The sequence below is a fragment of the Ailuropoda melanoleuca genome, chromosome 2 (genome assembly GCF_002007445.2).
Source record: "Ailuropoda melanoleuca isolate Jingjing chromosome 2, ASM200744v2, whole genome shotgun sequence".
NCBI lineage: Eukaryota > Metazoa > Chordata > Mammalia > Carnivora > Ursidae > Ailuropoda > Ailuropoda melanoleuca.
The window spans coordinates 71,452,933-71,478,475 of record NC_048219.1 but is presented as its reverse complement, the minus strand read 5'-3'; the positions used below and the strand labels follow the sequence as shown (position 1 = coordinate 71,478,475).

General features: G+C 33.5%; 1 protein-coding gene across 2 annotated transcripts in view; it reads left to right on the top strand.

The window, feature by feature from the left end:
* COL11A1 (collagen type XI alpha 1 chain) overlaps positions 1–25,543 on the top strand; it is a 188,127-nt gene that overhangs the window by 152,118 nt on the left and 10,466 nt on the right. For both annotated transcript variants that reach the window (XM_011224596.3, XM_011224597.3), the window contains exons 48-62: positions 1,413–1,466; positions 2,483–2,536; positions 5,951–6,004; positions 6,634–6,741; positions 7,036–7,089; positions 7,722–7,775; positions 8,805–8,858; positions 14,516–14,569; positions 14,685–14,792; positions 15,250–15,303; positions 22,516–22,569; positions 23,464–23,571; positions 24,060–24,113; positions 24,220–24,255; positions 24,359–24,412. In XM_011224596.3, the coding sequence (XP_011222898.1) occupies positions 1,413–1,466; positions 2,483–2,536; positions 5,951–6,004; positions 6,634–6,741; positions 7,036–7,089; positions 7,722–7,775; positions 8,805–8,858; positions 14,516–14,569; positions 14,685–14,792; positions 15,250–15,303; positions 22,516–22,569; positions 23,464–23,571; positions 24,060–24,113; positions 24,220–24,255; positions 24,359–24,412 (954 nt within the window). The remainder of the gene's footprint in view (positions 1–1,412; positions 1,467–2,482; positions 2,537–5,950; positions 6,005–6,633; positions 6,742–7,035; positions 7,090–7,721; positions 7,776–8,804; positions 8,859–14,515; positions 14,570–14,684; positions 14,793–15,249; positions 15,304–22,515; positions 22,570–23,463; positions 23,572–24,059; positions 24,114–24,219; positions 24,256–24,358; positions 24,413–25,543) is intronic.

Here is a 25,543-nt window from a genome sequence, read left to right as displayed (position 1 = left end):
AAATATTAATTGTACTTTTTAACAAATTCTTAATTTAAAAGGAATTCTATCTGAATTAGAATGTCATAACAAAATAATTTGCACTTATTGATTCTGGCTTTCTGCTCTAAGTGTAAATCTAAGGGTTCACTGAAACTTTGAAATATATATATTTGTATATTGAGCATTACCTTGGATAAGGAAACAGTTATCCAAGGTAATTGAAATCTATAATGAAATGCAATGAATATATTTCCTAATCGTTCCTTCCTTTCAATAAACATTGCCCCCATTTCTTACTTCCTTCAGAATACACATTTTGATATTTTTACACTTGTATTTTAGATTTTATTTTCTTCAACTAAGAAATCATTCTTTTTATCACATTAAACTAAGAAACAGGGAACAGAATACACCTTGCCGACTCAAATAACTGACCAATACTCTAAGCAGCATCAGGTACACAGAGAGCTCCTTTCTAGATATGATGGCTATGGTTCCTTGAATCATTAATACATTTCTCTCCGACATATTAGTAATAGCTAATAGTAGGGAAGTTTTCAGCAATGACATTAGAATAAACTGTGACCTTTAGAAATAATTCTAATGCCCTGGTATTCACTACAGACTAATTTAATCACAACCTTGAGGTAAGGGGTTCTGGTCATCAGTATTTTGTAAAAAGTGCCCTGAAGTAATTTTAATGCACAACCAGGGAAAAAAGCATTTGTTTTAGGAAGACAACTAAATACTTAATCTTATTTCAGTTCTAACATGTAGAACATAAGAACTGACACAAAAAAAACCCCAGAATATACAAATAAAAAATACTTTTATAGAATTAATAAATTCTGAATCTACTAAAGCACCATTTCTTGTTCCAACTTTTTATTCCTTTTTTAATCTAACATTCTAGCATATTCTAGTATAATATATTTCTGTTGTATTATGAATCCATTGTACCAGATAGTAGCAATAGCCTAATTTTATAATTTTTAATCAAATTGTTTGCCTGCAGTCCTGAATTCCCCATAGCTTTGTTCAGAGGATCATTTGCTAACATGAGGTTGTATCCATCAAGAATGACTTATAACCCTGCAATGGTTCACTGGTTATGATTTTACAGCATTGGGGCGCCTGGGTGGCTCAGTCGTTAAGCGTATGCCTTAGGCTCAGGGCGTGATCCCGGCGTTCTGGGATCGAGCCCCACATCAGGCTCCTCCGCTGGGAGCCTGCTTCTTTCTCTCCCAATCCCCCTGCTTGTGTTCCCCCTCTCGCTGGCTGTCTCTATCTCTGTCAAATAAATAAATAAAATCTTTAAAAAAAAAGATTTTACAGCTTGAAACTTCTTTTAGTTTTCTTGATGGCAAAATGAAAATAACAGAAATGCACTGTGTTTGGTCCTCATAAACCTTAATATTCATCTCTTACAGGGTCCACCTGGTCCTCCAGGCCCAAGAGGCCCTCAAGGTCCCAACGGAGCTGATGTAAGAATTGTGAAATATAGGTTAATTATTTTGAAGTTATTTAAGTGTCAGTATTATTTAATGGTAGATGGTATCTAAGACACAATGGAGATAATTGCACTATTGTTAAATGTTTAAGTGGACAAGAGCTCAAAATCTTCTACTCACTACATTTCATTTTGCAGGAAAATAAACAGGCTTTATAGGGAACTAGTCACCACAAATATAAAAGAGTTTTAAAGTTCACATTCGAGACAAGCTATTTTAGAGAATTATGTGCATGATAATATGTGCACCTCTTACCATGTAAGGTGTTTCCTCTCAATTGTGTAAAGACAGTCTCCCCCATGCTTAATAATTGACCCACTGTTCCAATATTACGGGATTTGAAATGTAATGCCATATTTATCTTACTGTTACCATTAGCAAATGTATAGAATTTGATGTTATCTCTTTTCTGATTTCACCTTTTCACAATGAAAAAATCTTTTATTCTTGTTTTAAGTTGCTCTTCTGTTGTGCCTGCTTTTAATTTGGTCAGGCCAGAACTGGGTAAAATAGACAAGGAACAGGTGTACTAAAAGAGTCTTTGGGTTTTAATTCCCCTTAAGTAATATAAAGGTTAAGAGATGGTTCATACTGTTTTTTTGCATGGATTACATAATTCTTAACCAGAGTCATACTTTGATCTACTCCAAAACTCTACAAAATTAACCTTTATTCTGGCCTATTCAACGGGCAAAGAAATTGAAATTATGTTCCGAGTATCAACCAGCATGACTAGAGTTGGAAAGTCTTCTGCCGTATCTTCAAAATTCTGGTAAATTTGAAAATCAATTTAATATAATTAAATTATTTGCTATAAAGTAAATTTGGCAACTCAGTAAAAGGCACCATTTTGTCCCATCCTTCAAATGACTTGGAAGATTCTTGCATATATTTCTTCTTCTTTGAGAACTACTAGGTGTATATTTATGACTTTGTTATTTTTATTGCAAGAATAAGGATAACTGTATATTCCTTTTCCTAAACTGCAGGGACCACAAGGACCCCCAGGATCCATTGGTTCAGTTGGTGGTGTTGGAGAAAAGGTGAGGAGTGGGGGCACCGGGTGGCTCAGTTGGTTAATCATCTGCCTTTGGCTCAGGTCATGATCTCCAGTTTCTGGGATATAGTTCTGCATCAAGTTCCCTGCTCAGTAGGGAGTCTGCCACTCTTTCTGTCTCTCTTTCTCTCTCTGCCCCTCCCTACTGCTCATTACCACTCTCTCTCTCTCTCTCTCAAATAAAATCTTTTTTTAAAAAAAGGTGAGGAATGTAGTGATATGCAGTTTGATACACCAAGAATTGAGGACTTTGATGATATTGGCTGGTATTTTAAGTGCTTCTAATAGTTCTAAGTATTTTACACATAGTTATTTGAATCGCAGCCCATCTACTCTAGTAGTTAAATAGTAGTGGTAATATGATTTTGAGATATCATGTTTTTTTATTGCCAGGTATTGTGCTGAGTAGTGGATATGGGTCATTTCCTTTAATCGACACAATCCCTCTGATGATGATATTATTATTATCCACATTTTTAAGCTGAGACACTGAAGCTTAAAGAATTTCAATAATTTCGTCAAAGTTTTATCATGAGAAACTAAATCAGGATCTACTGTCATGTACATCTGACTAGACTAAATATCTCTAATAACACTCATTCCTGAAAAAGAAGAGATTGGTTGATGTAACTGAAACAGGAAAAAGGAATCCTTCAAATTACAAAAGAATTAATCATTCATTTTGTCATATTTGGAGTTACATTTTCATTACTAATAATATGACCTGTCTTTCGCGCTTTTCAAAATATTTGGCATGTGTCATAACATCTGGGCTCAGAATAGCTTCGTTTTCTCATGAAAATGATTTCACTTAAAACATCTTCTCTTTCTTTTTATGAAAATGTCAAAATGATTCTCTGAATTCTTATTTATGCATTCATGGTCATTTCCTAATAGAATTTTTAAGAAAATCGACATTGATATTTGCTTTATTTTAAAAAATAAGTTATTTGCCAGTTTGAGAGATGAAAATTAAATTTCATACCATAAAATATTATACAATGAAAAAATGTGGGTTTTCTAGTTATTAACTAAATGATATAAGAAGTATAGACTTGCCATAATTGTAAAAATGATTCTGTTGTTTGGTCTCAAAGATTTTTGACATATCATATTGCATTTAATTTAAGTAAAAGATTTAACTCTCAGAAAAAAAGAAATGCAAAAGGATATCGGCTGAACACATTCTACCATTTTGATTATAATTAATCCTATATGGCCAACCATTTAAATAGTTTCTTCATTACTAAATTAGAAAAATTTTTAAATTATTATCTAATTCTTACTGCATAAAGTCAATTTTTTTTTTTTTACTGACTCTTTGTTTATATTTTTAAATTTAGCGTTTTGTGTTGAAAACGTGCAAGTGAGTTGGAGTGGAATTTAAAGAACATTTTTCACTGAGTACAGTTGTCATAGGAAGAATAGCAGCAGAGATAACTGGTCTCTGATGGTAAAACTGTAGGAGACAGATGATAACAGACTTAACTTTCCTCTTTCTTCCCTTGGCATCATCCCCTTTTGGCTGTAATGTTGACTAGATAGTTGTGAGAACTAGTCTCTAGTTTTAGTTTTGCCCCACCTAGAAAATTCTAAAATAATTCTTAATAAATAAATTCTAAATTTAAAAGCCTTTTCAGCTTATCTTACAGTTTCCTAAAGCTTGCGGGTACAGTAGGGACAAGTTTAATTACTTCAGTTCCTGCTATGGTTTCATCTTGTGTTACTCTTGAAGATAAACATGGATGACAGGGGTTTGGAGTTTGGGAAAACTCTTTTTCCATATTGTTTCCATTGTTTAAAGACTATCTGGTAACACCTGGCTAACTTTGAGTCTTAAGAGAATACAGTGTTGTTAACTGTATTCACATTGCTGTATATTAGATCTCCAGAACTTGCTCATCCTGTGTATCTGAAATTGTGTAACCTAAGACCAACATTTCCCCGTGTACTCCACACTGCAGCCCCTAGTGACCAGCATTCTATTGTCTGCTCGTATGAGTTTGGCTATTTTAAATTCCACATATAAGTTAGATCTTGCAGTATACTGTGTATATTTAAAATATAAAGCATTTAATGTGGACATTTTATAGTTGATTTGAATGGCAGACTGTTTTAGTCTTATTTCAGAGATATGAATAATAGGTCATAAGAATATTACTTATATATCACTCCATCAACCAGAGATGGATGACTGATTTGTTGCTTTGCAAATATGTGAATGTACTATTTTACTTGTAAGGTTTATCTAAAATAACAGGTAGTATTTGCTACGCATCTTGAAAGAGAAAATAATTTACACACAATACTATTACCAATAAATTCCTAGAAAATACTTGATATTTTCCATCATTATGCAGATAATTCAAGAAGTTAAAATATGTGCATATTCTCGAAGAATAAGAAATTAGGTACACTGAATAGCCTATCCCTGGAGTTATGTTTATATTTAATATAATGCATTTCAAACCAATTTATGAATAATGGGTTTATACCAGGACCATTGGAAATAAAGCAGAATTAAAAATTAAAGGGAATTCAGACCTGCCATTTTTTTAAAAATTTAAAACAATTTCCACTTCAGAATTTCTAGTTCCACTGATTTTGAGTAGAAACATGGCACATGAATATACTGTATTATTTCACTTTGATGATGACTTGAATAAAATACTATGCTTTTTCAGTGTAAAAACTTAGTAACAGACTTTCATAAGTAAAACCTACTAGTCTAGGAGGTTTATTTATTAGTCTGCTGAGCTAGAAAATAGTCATCCATATTTGTACAGGTAGAACATAAAAGCTAATGAATTTATAATATGTATATCCTCAAAAGGAACAATTTTAATTAGTATCTAAGTATCTTTCTGTATCTTATACAGTATTTTCTATGTTCTCAGATCTCTACTAAATATATTTTATAAGATTATCAAAATACTACCAAATGATTTGCTTATTTGCTATTGTAAAGATAAATTAATATTTTAGTAAAAAATGGAATTTCTTTAATCAGTAAACTAAATTGTAATGTGAATACCAATACGGCACAAATACAGAATTTGTTAGGAAACATGCAGAGTTCTGTTTTGTGTGGTTTGGTGGTAACTTGAGGTTAATGCTCTGACTGTTAACTAACTGATGAGAATTGTAGCATTCAGTCTACCCAGTTCTGCCTCCTCACTTGAGAAATAAAAATACTGAGGTCAGTAATAACTTCCTTCTTCTTAATAAAGTCTTCTGCCTTTAAACAATATAATGATTTAAGGTCTAGTTTGAAATGTCGTGGTCATCATTGAAGGCAGTTCTACAAATGTAAAAACATCATTTCTGTGTTGTTGTTGTTGTGTTTGTTTGTTGTTTGTCATTTCTATGTTTTGAAGCTCATTTGCTTTCTTCTTTATAGGGTGAACCTGGAGAAGCAGGGAACCCGGGGCCTCCCGGGGAAGCAGGCACAGGCGTAAGTGTTAGCTTATTGTCAACGTAGGTGTTAACAGTTTGGGAATTCCTTTCAGAGTATATTAAACATGTAACTTAACTCCTAACTAATTCAGTTCTTTGCGTTTCCTTTCCAACACACTAAATATAATCACGAATGCAGAACTTCTTGTTTAGCAATTTTGCATATCCTTTACATATTTTGATTTACATAGAAATTGGAAAAAATAACATTTATTAGACATAAGGTAGAGCATTAAAACTATAAGCTGTTTATACATTTTTTGATGGACTGTTCACGAAAGAAACAAACTAACTGTGCTATGTCAAACAAACATGTATGAATTGTATTAGGACTGTATTCGTTCTAATTCAGATTGGTTCAAACCTGGAGTGAATTTGACCCTGGGACACATTTGGCAATGTCTGGAGAAATTTTTGGTCGTCTCCCTTGGAGAAATGTCACTCTTGGTGTCACATGCTGGGATCAAATTAGTAGAGACCAGGGGTGCTGTTAAACACCTTGCAATGCACAGGACAGCCCCCCTACCCCCCGCCCCACAGCAGAGTTGTTTGATCCAATATGCTGAGGCTAAGTAAGTTTGACTTAAAGCTTATAATATAATCATTCTTTTTCTGATGTGATTGTAGGGCCCCAAAGGGGAAAGAGGAGAAAAAGGAGAAGCTGGCCCACCTGGTGCTGCTGGACCTCCTGGTGCTAAGGGACCGCCAGGTGATGATGGCCCGAAGGGTAACCCGGTAAGTGAGCTCGATCCCCTTTAAAATGGCATCTATGTCAAAGACACGTAGGAGCTTTTCATAGAAAGGTTAGAAATCATGAAACTCTGTCCCATGGCTGGTGAAGCTGACTTTTCATCATTTCATATATCCATTAGCATTCTCCATTAATTTCAGTTTTTAAACATTTTCTAGCAGAGGAAGGGAAATATTCTCATATGGTTTTGCCATGACTTAGCTCTTAAACATCAGAATATCGTGACTTTATGAAGAATATTTTTATTTATCTTCTTTCTTTTAAAAACATCATTCTAGGGTCCTGTTGGTTTTCCTGGAGATCCTGGTCCTCCTGGGGAACCTGGCCCTTCAGTAAGTATCATGGGGAAAAGAAAGGAATTATTTTGGTGGGGTGGTTCCCAGTGTCTCTATTGTTAATAATTAAAGAATATTCTTGATGACTTCAGTGGATCCCCAAAAATGGAAAGGAAAAGAAAATGTAAACCAGAATCACAGCTATGACAATTAAATCCATAAGGTTGAGGACAATTAGACCTATGTTGCATGATTATTTTCTTCATTTGGGTTAGTTTTCCAGACTTTGCTGGGTTGTATAAACTCTCTGAGTAGGAGCATTACTACTATTTCAAAGTTACAGCATCTTTGTTTTTATTTCTGTAAATCCTACCTCAAAGTGTGCCGTATTTGTTCATGGTGCAAGGATGCACCAGCTTTGTACGCTAATTACATCCTCTTCCTTTTCTTATATTAACAGCATACTGTATTTTAAATTTAATGTGGTGGCAGTTTTCACAAATCTTTATTGTAAGAGTGAGAGATACCACAATCCTTAAAATACAACTGAAAGATTTTAGTAATATTTTTATTTGCCCATTTAGTAATGGTTTATATCTCAAGGACTCAGAGAGTATATCATACCTTTTTGTTTTAATAAAAGTGAACTCATAGAAATATCTGAGATCACTTTCCATTGCCCATCACAGGGTCAAGATGGCGTTGGTGGTGACAAGGGTGAAGATGGAGATCCTGGTCAACCGGTAAATAAGCACACTATTTTTATTAGATCTTTACATAGTCTCAAGACATTTTAAAGAAATAATCAGACTTTCAAAAGCATAGTTATGTGGGTACACATTTTTCTGAAAGGATTACCAGTTATATTTGAATTTCAGTTCAAAGTCAAACCAACTTGGAGTTTCTTAGTTGATGTGATTTAAGCAATATAAGTAGCCATCATAATAAAAAAATGTAGTGATACCACTATAATGATTTTGTCATACTATGTCAAATATAGCTATCTATTTGTATTAAATAAAAAGTTATTTTAAAAACACAAATATGGCTGAAATGAAGACAGCTGTGTCATCAGCCTATCTTTAGCATGATTGTCCTGCAATTACTAATCTAAATGAATTCAGCATTGTATGGGGCTAGTACTATTTTTTTTTTTTTTTAATTTGAGAATGACCCCGTAAGGGCTTTGGCCACTTACGGTTATTTAGGGAGAGGTAAAGGAAGGCATTAAGTTAAGTAGGAACTAAACATATCTCACCCCTAATACAACTTTCTGTCCAGAGCCATCCGCAATGGATATTTGTAGGCTTATTCTGTGTAGATAGGACTTACGGGTCATATCCCAACGTGCTGAATACTCCTTGGCATAGAAATGCTAGTTCTGCACAAGAAGAAATTTAGAGAGAACAGTTTTATGGTGTCACAAATGTATGTGATATGAGTAAAGTTATTAATCATATGATTCTGTTCATTAGTATGTCTAGTGGCTGCTTGTCAGATATAAGTTAGCACTTTTTAAAAGAACAGTTTGAAGAAGAAGGAATCTGATTCACTTTCTTCCAGCTATGGAAAGGTTTTTCATCTGAATTTATCAGCTCTAATAATAGGTATCTAGAGAAAGTCTAGGTACCTGAAACAGAGATGAGATTATCCAGGAAAGGCAGATGTGGGGAGGTGAAGAAAGAAGTTTGATTTCAGTCCAGATGTCGAAAAATGCTGTGAGCCGTAAAACAATGCTCAATTGCTTCAAAAGGTATTTTTCACATTTATAGGGTCCTCCTGGCCCATCTGGTGAGGCTGGCCCACCAGGTCCTCCTGGAAAAAGAGTAAGTTTTAAAAATTCTTTATTTGAAACATCCACTCCTTATCTACTGTGTGTATAAACTTATGTAATATTCTTACGCTGTAGGCAGCACATTACAATGATGCCAAAAGATATAAGTTGTGGAGAACAGGGTAATTTCTTAACATTTGTCAAAATTCTTATTAAAATAGAATGCACTTCGACAGATTTGATCTGTCACAATGAGAAGGAGTTTCCCACTTCTCTGTGCTAAAGTCTCCCCTCTGTACGAAAGGAGGCTGTTCTAAAAGACTGCTGGAACCCTGAACTTCAGTTCTCGGTGTGCTACAGGGAGATGAGATGCCAAAGTCTAGCAGTAGCTACAAACATGGTGAAAACCTGAATGCAAGTGTCAATAGAAAGAGCTCAGGAATCAGTCCGCACGTAATGTTAGCTTGCTTTATCTTGCCAAGCTTCTCTGATTTGGAAACATGGCCGGATTTTACAAAAGATGACCTGCCCCTTGCAGCACTTATATCAACGTACATTGTTCCCCTGCAATAGTCTGTTTTAGTCCATTTTCCATCCTCCTTGCAAACAAAATACATATCTTAGGTTCATTCCCCTTTCAGTAATCCAAAGGCACGGAGCAACTGCGATCGTTGTTGTTTTCTAATGGTAGCTCTGTTTTAGGGGGATTTTCATACTACACATCCTCATGTACATACTGTATGAACAGATTTTCATTTTGTCCCTCAGCAATATAAATTCAAGTCAATATTTACAAACATTTGTCTTTGCCAGAAATAAATGTAGTCTATATTAAACATCTTCTCTGAATATGATTTTCTCTTCACTGACCAAGTGTTTTTTGCCTTCCTCCTTCCCCCTTCTTCTTATAACCTAACAACATTCTAGATAAGATTCTTATTATTTTGTTTTATTTTTTTCTGTTGTTGTTGTTGGCAGCCCCAAAGCTTGGTCTTGGTACAAAAAATGTATTACAAAACAACCATTGGGCTGTTATTCTTAGAAAGTAATTACAAAGTGTAACATGATTTTTGAGATCTCTTGCCTATTTTTGCCTGCAGTCTGAATGCCATTAAAACTTTCTAGATGGATGAGTAAATGATAATAAACCTTCCTAATAGGATATTGATCAGAATGTTGCGAGTGGCAGTGATACTGAGAAACAAGATTCTAACTGTTATTGAACGAGTAGGAAAATTAAGTTGTCATTTGTAGTACATGTACATTCTGTCATGTATTTGTAATACTGGAGAACAAATGTACATTTCCTTAAGGCACTAGAAGACTATACAGTTTGTGTCAATAAACCATGGAATTTTAATCTCATGTTATCATTACAGCTATTTGAGACCAAGAGCTAGGTCCATGCTCTTTTATTGAAAAAAACTCCTAGAGGTCACTAAAATAATTTAAACATTATAAAATGCACAAAATTTACCTGTTAAATGGAGTTTTAAAGACTCCAGCTCATATTGCCAGAGGAAAGTTCACAACAAAAAAATTAAGATAATTGATATTATTAATTGGTAGAAATGCAGAGACTAATATATATACACATCATATAATATATATATATTCTTATTATATATGTATGTTATCATATATGTGCATATATTCTTATTATATATTCTTTCCATCCTTAACGCTTCTATGCATGAATGTGAATGGTCAAAAGATGAAGTGTTAGAAGGAAATATCCCTTCCACATTTACACACCCTGAGATTCAGATCAGAGATTAGATTCTTAGGAAAGCCTTCCCTACTGTCAAATTAGAACATTGTGCCTATTTTATACACTTACTGCACCTTTGCATATTTTATCATGTACTCTCTTTGTTAATTATGATGTCTATCTTCATATCTAAACTTCATGAACTCCTTAGGATTTCACAGTTTTTTTATCTTTGTTTTTGTTTTGTATTTTCCATGTGCAGCACATTTCTGGCACATAAGGACAATTTAAATGTTTTTTTACATGAATGGAAGAATAGCTAAATTATGGAATAATATTGTAAAATATGAATAGTGGAGAGAGGCTTGTGCTGTGTATTTCATATGAAGCTTATTTCTCATGGTGAAAAAAATCCTGTGTAACAGTGGCTACTGGTAGAGAATTAACTGGGGCCTGTTTTATTGTCTCATGTTTTAGGAGGCATTTTGCAATCAGAACACTCATTAGTTTATGAAATTACAGCAAGTATTTTGCTAGATTAAGTCCTTGACCATCTGTTTATGCAGATATATGAGAAATAAATGACTAAGATGAGAATTTGTCCATATGCATTATTAAGTTGTTCTATTCTCCTAGAAAAAGTGTGTTTATCTGTTTTCATCCCAGTCTTTCTTTAAAAAGAATCTGTGCCATCTGGAAAAAAATATAAGAAATAGGAATGCCTGTGTGGCTCAGTCAGTTGTGTCTGCTTTCAGCTCAGGTCATGATCCCCGGGTCCTGGGATTGAGTCCTGCATCCAAGTCCTGAATCGCTCCCCCTCTGCCTGCCACTTCCCCTGCTTGTGTTCTCTCTCTCTGACAAATAAATAAATAAAATCTTCAAAAAAAAAAAAGAAAGAAAGAAAGAAAGAAATGAAAATGGGAAAAAAGGGATAAAGAACAGAGAAAATCCATTTAATATGGATTTCCACCATGACATATATCAGGCATTCATTCAAAGAGGGAAGAAATTCTTTGGGGATGGAGAAACTCTATTTGAATCACAATTTTGTGTTTGTGTTGTAGTTTACTTGTGTTTAAATTCTCTAGGCTCTTCAAACTCAGATTTTCTTTTCTCCCTTGCAGTAAAAGCAATATTTTTGTTACATTTTTAGAAAGCTGATGACTTGCTTTTTTAAAAGGCTAGATCCTTATAAATCTTCTATTCTATAATGTTCATGTGTGTAAATGTAATCTTTTGAGAAGACTCCATACTTTGATGCCACTAGTTTAAGGAAAAACCTTCATAGAACAAGGAAAAGCCTATTGTTCAGCTGAATCTCATAATTTCTGTTTCCAAAATCACAGTCATTATGGTTGTTTAGGTTTGCATATGTTAATATTTTAAACATCACACCAAAATAATTTTTGACAACATTTTAACACTAGGAATTATTTGAAGTTGATGCTTGTATACAGAAATCCTCTTGCATAAATAGCATGAAATTAAAAAGAAGTGCTTAAATTTTAAACATATATTCCTGTTAACATAATGCTGCTGCCTCAAGAGACTGCTTCAAAATTTATACATTTCTTCCTTTGGATTGAGGAGCAATATGTGCCTAATCCCATATGACGTTACGGTGATGATATTGTAAAAATAATGACCAGTGCTATAGTCATTGATTCTTTCTGAGATAACTGAGTTCGCAGAATGCTCTGAGTTTGATGAAGTGCTTGATACTCATTTCAAACGTGGATTTAAAAGACCATGTGAAAGACTAGCATGTGCTCATCGTTAGCATATTAATATGGCATCTGAAAGAGAGAAAGTCATCCTTCTGCCTAACCTTATTTTCACCAATTAACACCATCTCCACTACTCTCCCCAGCCTCCAGCCTCAATCTTGGTTGCTGATTTTGAGTACAATTCATTGCAAAAATTGAAGTAAACAGATGGAAAGCAGGAGAGTCTAGGGAAAAATGAATGTAATTTCTTAGAGATCATGGAGTTTCTTTTTTAGACTGTCTGTACTTATGTTCGAACTTTTGCAGAAAATTTCAACATTAGATTGAATTTTAATTCTTCTTAAGTAATAATAAAAATTCAGTTGATTAGTGGACAAAAATATTTTATAATAAAATTGTAAATTTTATATGTCTTAGAATAAATTATTGCAAATGTATATTGGGGTAGTTCTAGAGGCCAAAAGCATTTTTATTGTATTCTTTTTGGGCTGTCAAACCAAACGCTTTGCTTTTGTTGATTTGAAATGTACTAAGAAATGGTGTAAGTGATGATCCAATGTAATTAATAGAGGCAAAATTGAAATATAATGGGAATTACAACATCTACTATTAAGCTTGAAAAATTGGTGATTTCTTTGATACCTTGACTGTTATGTTCTTATTATAAATGATTCTTTTCTCATCATTTTGTTACAAGATTGAGAAATGTCATGTTTTATATTTCACAGATGACTAAATGTAAGAAGAAAATATGAATATCAGATTTCAAAATCTGATTATATATTTCAGGATCATAGTATACCTTATTGTTTAGCCGACTCAAAATTTTCCAGTTAAAACAAGTAGTTTCAAACATGGAATTTATATTTTTCAGGTATTATAAACAGCATATATGGAAAAAGTAGTTTGTTGACATGGTGTCTACAACTGTATTTTGAGAGTCTATTTTGTTTGACCTGACTCTTAGGTTGCCGACATGGTGAAAAGTATACGTAAAATACTTTAATGTACAAAAAAAAAATCTAATAATCTTAGTAATGACAGTAACAATAGCCAATGTTTACGCAGCGTGTTTTTATGTCCCAGGTGCTTATATGCCATTTACATTTCTCAACTCATTGAGTTCTTATGATGACTCTGGGAAATAGCTCTTATTAGTCTCCACATTTTGCAGAGAAGTAAACTGAAGTTCTTCCATGGTGTATAACTTTCTAAAGATCACAAAGCTAATTAGTGGCAGAGCCAGGATTTAAAGCCAGGCAGCCTGAGTCCAGGCTTTGTGCTCTAAAGCACCAAATTCCATATCTGTATTTGATACCACTATACTGGAAGGCTTGAAAGATACTTTTACATGTGTTATCTCATTTAAATTTAACAACAATTCTATAGCAAGAGGATTTTTATTGGTAATATTTTATGGATGAAAGAACTGAAGTTCAGGAATACTAATAAGTTGCTAAAAGTCTCAAAGCTAATAAAAAAAGAACTAAAGAGAAGTGGGGTTGGCAGATATCTTACAAAGACATGTATATAGTCGAGGAGCAATATTACAAATATCTTTAAACAGATTAATAATTAGCATCTCTCCATAGTAATCTATGCGGCTATGTAAAAGTCAGGCAAACACCAGAATATTCTCTCAAGCTTCTGGATGGCATATGTAGTGTGAAGATTTTTTTTTTCTTGCTCTTGCCTAATATTAGACTTTGAAAAGTGATAACTGTTTTTATGTCACTTACTTATGTGAATTGCATTGTTCCGGAAAATGAAAATAAAATTTCTGCCGACAGTCAAGATTTTAAACGTTGTGCTGCCCTATTTTGAACATGATTCTGTAAGAATGCGTAACATATGGATATTCTAAGATTGAGAAAGGAGCCAATCTTAAAACATGTTTAAGGATGGAAGTGAAATCTGATACATTCAATTAATTCCAAATCATACAACATAATAAATGACACCTGAGTATTTAACACACTAAGGGTGACTAAGTCATCAGCATTTCTTAAAAAATTTATCTTTACCATTTCCTTACATTGATATGATGTGGTTATCTGTCAATCTGTGCTTCATTTATTTTTAATATTCTAACTGCAAGTTTTTATATAAAAGGGTTTTGATTTTTCTCATTGTGTTTTAAACTAAATAGCTGTAGACAGCCACAATTTATTAGAATCTGTTACAAATTAGACTGGAGTATTTGAGAATAAGTCCTCAGTTCCTTTACTTTTATATGCAGTATATATTTTAAGTGCAATTTTCTGTTTATAGGGTCCTCCCGGAGCTGCAGGTTCAGAGGGAAGACAAGGTGAAAAAGGTGCTAAGGTAAAATATATAACGTTTGAAATACTTATGCATAAATTAAGCAAAATCTATTTAATAACATAAAAAAATACATTTTCTGATTATTAACGTGTTCACACGTTTTATTTTCTAATAGGGAGAAGCAGGCGCCGAAGGTCCTCCTGGAAAAACTGGCCCAGTTGGTCCTCAGGGACCTGCCGGAAAGCCTGGTCCAGAGGGTCTTCGGGGCATCCCTGGCCCGGTGGTGAGCATCTCTGCTAAAAGATGCCATTTTGAAAATGTTTTATTTCTCCCCCAAAAAATTAGGAATGAAAATGTTTATGTCAACATTATTTCATAAGGTATCGTATGGGTGTTTTATGGGAATTCAGTAAATATTATGTAATAACTAAAGCCAGCTACTCTTCAAATATTTAAATATGTCATTTATTTAATAAGTTCAAGGTAAAATTCCAACATAAAGAGGCAGAATAGAACCCAAACCCTAAGAACTCAAAGATGTACAGTTTTTATACATGCATCCATAGAGACATACACAGTGTAAAAAGATTCAAAATTGTTTATAACATTTGTAGATGTTCTCCATGTGATGAGATTCATGATGTGTTTTCTTGCTTGCTTTTTGGATTTCCAAAATTGAAATTAAAAAAGTGTATGCTTTTGTTAATAAAAAAAAAATCAATTATGTTTATTTTCCGTAGGGGGAGCAAGGTCTCCCTGGAGCTGCAGGCCAAGATGGGCCTCCTGGCCCTATGGTGAGTATGATCTTTTCTATTACTTAGAAAGGGAGAAATCCAGAAACAAAATTGTTTATAAGCTAGAATTTCTGAAGTTTTATATTATAAATTAGATCATATTTTGTACAATATTCAAGGAAGTATATTACTTAGACCTAAAAAGGGGAAAGTAATCCTAACTGATAGGTTATTTGGAAAATATGCCACTTGATCAGATCTTTCCTTTCTTATGTCCTTTGGATAAGAAAAAAATATTTCCACTCTGAATAAAATGCCACTAATGGTCCAGCCAGTTCTTTTCCAAATGTGGACAGTTCCCCCAAATGCATGCAATTACACTTAGTTTCCTGGCACTTCATTTAAAAGAATGACATTGGCACAGGCATATAGTGATTCCTTCACCAAATAAATTGTTCTCTTCATGAGTCATACAGACTGAAAGATAAAACATTAACCTCCATTAGTGAAGAAAGGTGTAATTATTACAGCTGAAGCTTGGTAACTGCCATAAACCCTATATGCAAACATGCTTGAGATATGCAACAGAGCATGTAGCTGACCAGCGTACTGTTCGTAGATGGGAGTTTATTATAGGTGCCAAGATGATCCTCACTACAGAATTTAGGCAGAAGTGAGAATCCAAGTCTTGGCTTTAAAATCATTGTTTTCTGGGGGCGCCGGGCTGGTTCAGTCAGTTAAGCGTCTGCTTTCGGCTCAGGTCCTGATCCCAAGGTCCTGGGATAGAGCCCCACATTGGGCTCCCTGCTCAGCGGGGAGCCTGCTTCTCCCTCTCCTTCTGCCGGCTGCTATCTCTGCTTGTGCTCTGTCTAGTAAATAAATAAAATATTTAATAAAAAAATCATTATTTTCTGGGTGACATATTCTATTTTATGGTAGAGGCATTTGAAATTCATTGTCCAAAAACAGTTGCATGTAAAGGGATTAATCAAAATAGCTAATAATACATACAGCATTATACAAGTGTGATGCATGTTGGTTCAAATAGCCAAATGCTTCTGTACAGCAATTTATATTTTACAAAAATACCTCTTATCATGAATATATTAGTTACCGCAGAAATACATACTCAGAAAGCCATCAGAACTGGGATTTAAAATCTTAATTATTGAGGAAGAATTTTGGCCATTCCTCTTAATAAAACTGCCACAAAATATACCAAATATTTTGTGTTACAGAGATTTTTTTTAAAAAAGATTTTATTTATTTATTCGACAGAGATAGAGACAGCCAGCGAGAAAGGGAACACAAGCAGGGGGAGAGGGAGAGGAAGAAGCAGGCTCATAGCAGAGGAGCCTGACGTGGGGCTCGATCCCGTAACGCTGGGATCATGCCCTGAGCCGAAGGCAGACACTTAACCACTGTGCCACCCAGGCGCCCCACAGAGATTTTTTTTTTTTAACTTTCACTGAAAAGTTAAAGATCATTTATTTTAGTATCAGGATAAGAGTTATCAAATTTTGAGTGACCTCAAGCAGGAGATGGTCAAATCTGCACAGGACCCCATTTGCACAGGAACAGGGACCTGGCTGAAACAGAGTGGGCTCCACGTCTGCGCCACTATTTAGGGAATATTCTCCTTAGATATGGTAAACTCCTAACTGTAGAGTCAGAGCCTGGGAAAAAAAAATCGCCTTAATGTCACCTTAAAATTTGCCAGAGATTTTTTTCTTGTTATTTCAGATTTTCCAATAAGTATTCTGACCTTTCTCCAGATGAAATAAAAAACATCATGCTGGAGATTTCCTTCAGATAATATTAAAAATAAAACCATCAGACATACCACCTGACTCCAGCTTGTAAAAGTTTATATTTTTGACTCTTAGGTAAATGTGAGTTTACAGAGCAAGGGACAGAACAACTCAAACCCCTTCAGGCAGAGTGAAGTGAAAAGCACTAGAATTGAGCAGTGTGGGTGCCATGCCTTTCTCTGGCTCCTTGTTTTTATCAGAGAGCACTTAGAACATGAATAGATTGCAGCTTTTTCATACCATCAATTAGTTTGATGATATCCAATTTTAATGAAAATGCTGGTTGGTTCTCGAGAAGTGAGGATAGTCAGAGAAACCATCTTCAGGATGCTTTTTATGGCAATTTAATGAGCTTTTCAACTCAGCTAAGAAAAATTTATTTTCGTAGGCAATTTTGATCATGGTTATTGGTTAAGGTCATTGACTCTCAAGCCAAGCTGCCTAGTTTCAAAAACAAACAGTACCACTTACGTGCTAGATGACTTTAGGAAAGCTATTTATTTATTCATTTTTTAAGCTTTAGGTTCCTCATCTGTAAAATTAGAATATCAATAGCATCTATCTCATGGGATATTATGAAGTTTAAATGAATTAAATGGGGATATTAATATCTTCTACCCCATGGGGTTCTTACGTTAATTAAATAAATTATATGTAAAACACAGACCATTAATTGGCACTAGAAGCCCCAAATTAAGAATTATTAATTGAATGAAATGATGTTTTGAAAACTAAACAATTTCATATTCTTAGTGAAAAGTAACTAAATTTAGGGTGCCTGGCTGGCTCAGTCCATATAGCATGCGACTGTTGATCTTGGGGCCCTGAGTTCAGGCCCCACGTTGAGGGTAGAGTTTACTTAAAAAAAAAGTAACTAAATTTGACTTCATTCATGCATATGTACGTCAATAAACTTGTTTGAAGGACACTGAAAATGAAAAGGACCAACAAATAAATTATGCTGACTTACAGCAGTTAGAGTGTAAAGTAGGTAAGTACTATAATAGAATCAAGCAGAGATTGAGAAATATATTCAGAGTCAGACTGTTAAAAAGCCATTTCCTCTGGAGACCTTTCCCTCATCAGAAGTATGGTGAGAATATTAAAGAAGGAAAAGAGAGGCTTAAATGTGTATGGAAGGCTTAAAAATGTGGGGGATAAAAGTAAGAGGTTTCAAAAGTCACACAAAATTGAATTTGTCTCTGACATTAATCCATGAGAAATTCATCTGAATAGTCTCTCCATAATGTGCTTTTCCTCATTATAATTATAAATATATTCACACCCACATCCAAGTCTACACATACTTCAGAAGCCTGTTTATCACTACATTTCTGCAGCTACCTGTTGGATCTCCTTTCCCCTTCTAGAAGCTGCCTGAAACTTCCTGCCCTACAGTCCACTAGTCAGATAAAACCACAACATTCCCCTTTCCCCAAGTTTTAAATACAATGTAGCTGTTCAGTAAATTCAACTTACTCTGTTTTCATCATTCCAGATAGGCAGCTACCTAATTAGACAATTGCACTCTATCTAACAGAGCATTTAGCAGTATGGATGCCATTTTTCTCTTTTTGTTTTATCGGAGAGTATTTATACACTTCCTTATATACTTACTTTACTTATAAAGATGTTTTATAAGTATTTTATATACAATTCTATATTAACCTTTGGAATGGAAATTCTTTGGGGTGAGAGTGAAACAGATCTTTTAAAACTTTTAAAATGATATGTGTTTGGTGCTTGCCCACTCTGTAATCAGCTCCACTAGAGTTTAGATATGGTACAATATTTATTTTTCTCTTTAAAAGTTAGACATTTCTCATGGTAAAAATTAAACTTCTATAAATGCATGAATTTTATGTACATATATATTTAGAATCACCATATGGAACTGAGGATAGATTAAATAGTACATATGAGAGCTAACAGAAAGCTAAGGACAATGACGAGATTATATAAAGGATAATAAAAGGATTTTTTTTAAGTTGAATCAAATTTTTGAGTAGTCAACGAGAAAAAAGGATGAAAAATTACCATAATATAATCATACATGCTTTTCACATACTGATAAATAAAATATCTGATAGCATTATTTTTTAAACCATAAGTGCCTGAAAAATAGTAAGATAGCTTACTGAATTGCAGTTTCATTTTTTTATGCTACCTTGGAACTCTCTGTAGACAGGGTTGAGATGTGTAGCATTCCACAATGATTCAACAAGTTTAAATAACAAAGCATTTGCTTTTCACCAAATTAAACATTATTTCACGATATTACATTCTAAATAAAGTGCGGGATCTACAGTTTCTTTAAACTTCAATGCACTAGAGTTTTGAGATGCATATCAAGGCAAATATTCTGTAAAGCATAATACTGCAGGGGAAAATGTTTGATTGTGTATTCTAGACGCTTAAGAATGTATCATCCCTGTTTTCCTTTTCACTTACTACTTATGAATTATGTATTTCCCTAGGGTTTTTCAATTTACAATATCCTAAATAGGAAGGAGAAAATATGTACTTGGAATAACATTTTTATATGCAGAATTGATATTTTTGATATGTTCCAAGTTCAGAGGGTTATTTATAACTGCCATCAATATCATAACTTTACCAATTTCTATTTCCACCTGATGAAAATGATAAGAAACTGATTTTGCTTGGTAAGTTCATCCTCAGATAATGTTTTCAAGTTTATAAGAAATTATAAGCTTAGAGGAATTAATCCTCATTTCCTCTAACTCTTTTATATACATTTATAGAAATGATTTAAAATGCATTATAAACACAAATAATGTCTAGCATATTTCTCGTTAAGCCTGAGTAATTAGAATTCCAGTATTTCTTCTCCTTCTTCCCCCTCCTCCTTCTCTTCCTCCTCCTCTTCGATTCCTTTTCCCTCTTCTTCTCCTTCTTCTTTGCCATTTTAGCTTATACTATTAGAATGTGGTGAGAAGGCTGATTGATAACTGTTTGCAACTTTTCAAAAATGCTATACTTTACTGTTTTTACAGTACGTTGGTAGGTCTGGTTTTCCTTTCATTATGACTATACTGTGACACAGTTATTACTATTAGAATATCTTCATAAATGAAGCTCAGAGATGATAATAGATCCAAGATCACTCAACTAATGTGTCGTTAGATTTGAGACTCTGAATGAAGCAGTGAATAGAATATTGATGTCCAGGAAGAACATCTCTATCAGTTCTCCCACTTAGAGCAAACTTTCTGTAAATTATATCATATGCCTAAAAGAATTTGAATGTGTAATGAGAAATGAAGAAAGAAAAAAACCTGGCCTATACATAATTTTGTATTTTCACTCTGGAGGATGTATTTACTTTTAATTGACATATGTCAGATTTAACCAATATTCTTAAAAGGTTTCTGCTTCTGGTATAAGTATATGGTTCTTTCATGCAGTTACATTTTTATTAAAACCATTTTTTTTCATGCTTTTTTATGCCACCTTGTTCTAACATATAGAGTCTTTGGCGCTTATCCTGATGGTGACATGGTTTCAAGAAATTATTTGTGTTTCCATTACTCATTGATATTATTCCTTTTAAAATGTGCTGTTGGGCAACCTTGTTTTCCTAATGGTTCATCATGCATTTCTGATAAAATCAGAAAATAGTTGATGCAAAATATATTCCCTTAATTTAAAAATTATGAAACTAGTAGAACTAAATAGGTAATGCTTTTATTTTAACATAAATGAGATATATCTTTTATGCTGTTCTGATTTGTAGATCTTAAAAAAAAGAATATTATTAGGCACATTCACATTTAAAATTGCACATATTTTCTATGAAAATAATTTGTATCTATTGTTAATGGAATGATGTAGGGAAATCGTCCACTTTTATATCAATATACTTACAGAATTTCAAATTCATTCATGAATTAAAACAAATACACATATATATAATATTAGTCCAAAATGCTATTGTTACATAGTACTAATTGTACGAACCCTGTTCTTATTTTCCCGGATGATCAGGAATTCATTAAGGTGTAGATGTGAGAAATTAAGGAGAGCAAAAAGCCATCTATTCAATCTCACGAGACAGGAATTATAACCCTCAATTTATAGATGAGAAAACTGAAGCTCTTTTTGGTTAGCTAATTTAAATTGCTAGTAAGAGAGGCTGGCTTCTGTCCCAAGTCTATCCTATTCTGAGCCCATACTTTTTATATTACATCATACTACTTGGATCAGATCCATGGCTCTTAATATGTTAAATTCACAAAAATGATGGACTGGGACTTCACGTGCTCTTTCTCATGGAAGATTCTGAGTGTCTGGGTTGAAAGGAAAAAAATTGCTCATGGTAGTCTTGAAGAAGATACAATAGAGAACACTCATGGTATATATAGTTTGGTAAAAGTTAAAACTATTTGCTAAGTGCCATGTTAAAAATCGTTACTGAAACTATAATTCTAAAATTTAATTCAATATAAATAATTCAAACTCATAGAGAAACTGTTGAAATATTTTGCTTTGTTTTTTTTGCCTGCCTTAATATTGCAGGTATTAGTGACCTACATTTTGTAGCAGTTTCTTGGCTCTGATTTCATCAATCATGTCCTTACCAACCATCTTTTAGTGTCAGTTACACTTCTTCCGACAGAATCTCTTGCCTGCAGTTTAATTTGTCATTAATTTCAGAGCAAAGGTCATATTTTATATTGCTTTCAATATGGAATACACTGACTTTTATATAAAAACGTTTGTTAAAAAGTCATCAATATGAATAATTCCATGGGTAGGGGTCAGGACTAAGAGTTAGTTGTTGAAGTCATGCCACGATTTTTATAAAAAATATAATTCAGCATAAACGGGTAAATGTCTTATCCTTGGACCATAAAAAAAGGTTAAATTAGCAAAATAGAGATGATTATATGAAAAAGCTAATTGTTTTATTATTAAATTTATAAATCATTTAGATAAAAGATTCTTCAAGAGTAATAGTTAAAAATGCTGTCTTGGGAGTTTGCTTAGGAAAAGTGATTATAAAAAGTCAGTTGACTGTCAAAAATTTATTGAGGTGTTTCTTTTTAATTTTACATGAAATATTGTAATGTATTTGAGCTTAGCACCAAAATATTTGCTTAATTTGATGTATAATTTAGAAATCCCTTCTCCTAAAATTAGTGTATTTAAAAATTTATCCTCCTTTTTCTTTTTAAAAGACCATATAAACCATGTCTTATTTCTAATTTCATATTTCTGTGGTCAAATATATCAATATTATGCTCTATAATTATTGTTAAATATTAAGCCATGGAGTTTTAAACAAGCAAAATTATTCAGAATCCTGAAAAATACACATTAATCATCATTAATTATTTTGAACTGTCATATTACCAAAACCAAACTTGTCCAGTGGATAGTAATATGATTCTCTAACTCATACCTACTCTATGTATGTTTATTATTTCTCATTATTTAGGGACCTCCTGGCTTACCTGGTCTCAAAGGTGACCCTGGCTCCAAGGGTGAGAAGGTGAGAATAAAAGCACATATTATTACAATTTTGACATCCTAATAGCAGACACAGTAATTTTGCAGATTGAAATCACTCAAAAGGAAATCTCAAAGAATATCTTTGTCCTTCTAACCAAGGAAAAAGCTGTCAATCCTCTGCTTCCCAGATGAATTTAGAAAAGAGAAAATATACAAAGTCATAGTGAAAAATGTATCAGAACTCAGTGTTATATTTTTTCAATGTCCCCTTGAAGGAACCATATGGAGAAAGCATATGGTTATACTAAAATAACCCTTCAGAAAATAAACAGATGGAATAACAAAATGCCCATTTGTATGTTTTTAAACATGAAAATAAAAAAATTAAACTAGAATACCTTTGAAATAGTAATTTGATCTTCCAGAATGTATGCTGAGTTGCAACAAATAATTAAAGAAAATAAGCCTTTGTAGAATGCCATAATGTTTTTTGGATTATTTTCAAATCTTCAAATGTCTCTTAAAGACAGCAGAGTCTCTGAAGAGTAGAAATCATTTCATATAAAATATGATGCTTATTAAAGTAACGACTTTTCAATTGTTTATTTCATCAATATTACATATGGTCATTATTGGTCTCTTAGTTGAGGGAATTCCTTTTAAGTAAATGAAACACTGAAGATGATATTTTTAGAAAGCATTTTGTTCGCTAATACTCCTCTCCACCAATAAAAGTCTCAGTTAATGTAAGCAGTAAATGATCCTGTTAGGTAAGAGAAAAGCAGGTTTTTAATCCTGTATATCCTTCAGAAAGCTTAATCTATTTTTTTACTTTTATGTTTCATAAATTTAGTGTGCAATTATTTTATGACTATAATTTAATAGATGGTTTTAATTTACATATTGTTAAATTTATTTTTTCTGCCTTCTAAAGGGACATCCTGGTTTAATTGGCCTGATTGGTCCTCCAGGAGAACAAGGTGAAAAGGGTGACAGAGGACTCCCTGGAACTCAAGGATCTCCCGGAGCAAAGGGAGATGGAGTGAGTAAAGATATAAATCATTCTCCTACTCCTTTCTGGTCGTACGCATACACACACACACCCCCACCTGTGCACATTCCATTAAACATGACCAAGGAGGTGATTTAGAGCATCTTTAATCTCTTTAAGTCAATGATGTTTTCAAAAAGAAATTTACTTAACCTTAAAGTAATAAATTAAAAATATGACAAGTTAGAAATCATAAAAATTACCGTTCAGTAGTTAATTGCACAAAAATTTATCAAATCGCCAAAACATACAAATCATTATTCTGAAGGCTGCTTTATATCTATAAAGATATAGACGTTGAAGCAAATGGGAAAAAAATACAGATTATCTTGCAAAAGTTATTTCTTAGATTTATAATGGAAAGTTTTAGGTTATCCTTACGTATTTTGTATAATCAAAAGTTTGCAGTGTGTGTTGTTATGCAAAACATGGCATAAAATAGCTGAGGAAAACTCTAATAAGGATGATTCTCTCTATAGGGAATTCCAGGCCCTGCTGGTCCCATAGGTCCACCTGGTCCGCCAGGCTTACCAGTAAGTGAAAAACAAAAGAATTTTATAAAGTTAACTTATAAATATACCGAAGAGTCATGAATTCTCCAGATTTTTATCTGCACTTTTGCCTTTGCCTTTTTTCTAGGGTCCTCAAGGTCCAAAGGGCACCAAAGGCTCTGCTGTAAGTACTTTCGCCTTTGGATTTTCATTTTTCAGGGAAGCCCACTCAAATGCCTTGTTCTTGATTTATCTTGTTCCTTTTTTTTTTTTTTTCCCCCAAACAGGGACCTGCTGGTCAGAAGGGTGACAGTGGTCTTCCAGGGCCTCCTGGGCCTCCGGTAAGTGCAAAGTAATAAGACTGATGTGCTGGCAGTTAGCATCCTGATACTGCCAGTGTTTTCTCTGAATTTAAAAGGAGGATTAAAAAAAAAAAAGACATTCTGTCAAAGTGCTGATTTTTCTAGGAAATAGCAACTATATTAATTACAAAATCTGGTCCTCATGCCAAGATTTTTCTTTTAATTGAATATAAAGATCCATTAACTCTATATTATGATAGTCTTGCTTTTATTTGTTTTTCAAGAAAATTACATACTTTTTTTGTCACATTTTTATGAAAGCGATTGTATGCCACAAAGATACATATATGCCTGACTACACTAGGAATAAAGACAAAAGTTTAGATGCTTGACCTTTGTTTTCCTGCTGTATCTGATGCTCATCATAAAAGCAATAATAATTTGTAACATTTATTAATGCTGACATTTTCCAGGCTTCACATAACTACTAAGTGACAGATTCAGTTTGCTAAGGCTGCCATATCAGGCACCACAACAATCTGGCTTAAATAATAGAAATGTATTGTCTGACAGTTCTGGAAGCCACAAGCTCTAGATCAGACTATGAGGAGCAGTGGTTCCTTCTGAAGACTGTGGAACTGAAGGTCTGTTCCATGGCCCTCTCCTTGGCTCATAGATGACTATCTTCTCCTATCTTTTCCCATCATCTTCTGTGTGTGTCTCTGCACCCAAATTTCCTCATTTTATAAGGATACCAGTCATATTGGAATAGGATCCACCCTAATGCCCTTACCTTTACTTAACTAATTATATCTACAGCGACTCCATTTCAAAATGAGGTCTTATTCTAAAGGTACTGGCGCTTAGGACTTCTACATATGGATTTTTGTGGGATACAATCCATGCCAATATGGATTTAACTATTCGGTATAGTTCTACTCTTGCCACATATGCAAATTCAAGTCTGGCTGCATTTTTTAAGTTTTCTTAATTGATGCAGTTTTAAGTTATATTTGAAATAAGTTAATGTGTACTTTTAAAAGTTTAATGTTTCGTAATATAAATTAGTATCAAGCACAAGAGAGAACTCACTGAGTAGCATAAGAACCCTAAAATGGTGTTTTAATCTTCAGAGACCAAAATCTAGTTGCGGAGACAGGACACGTAATG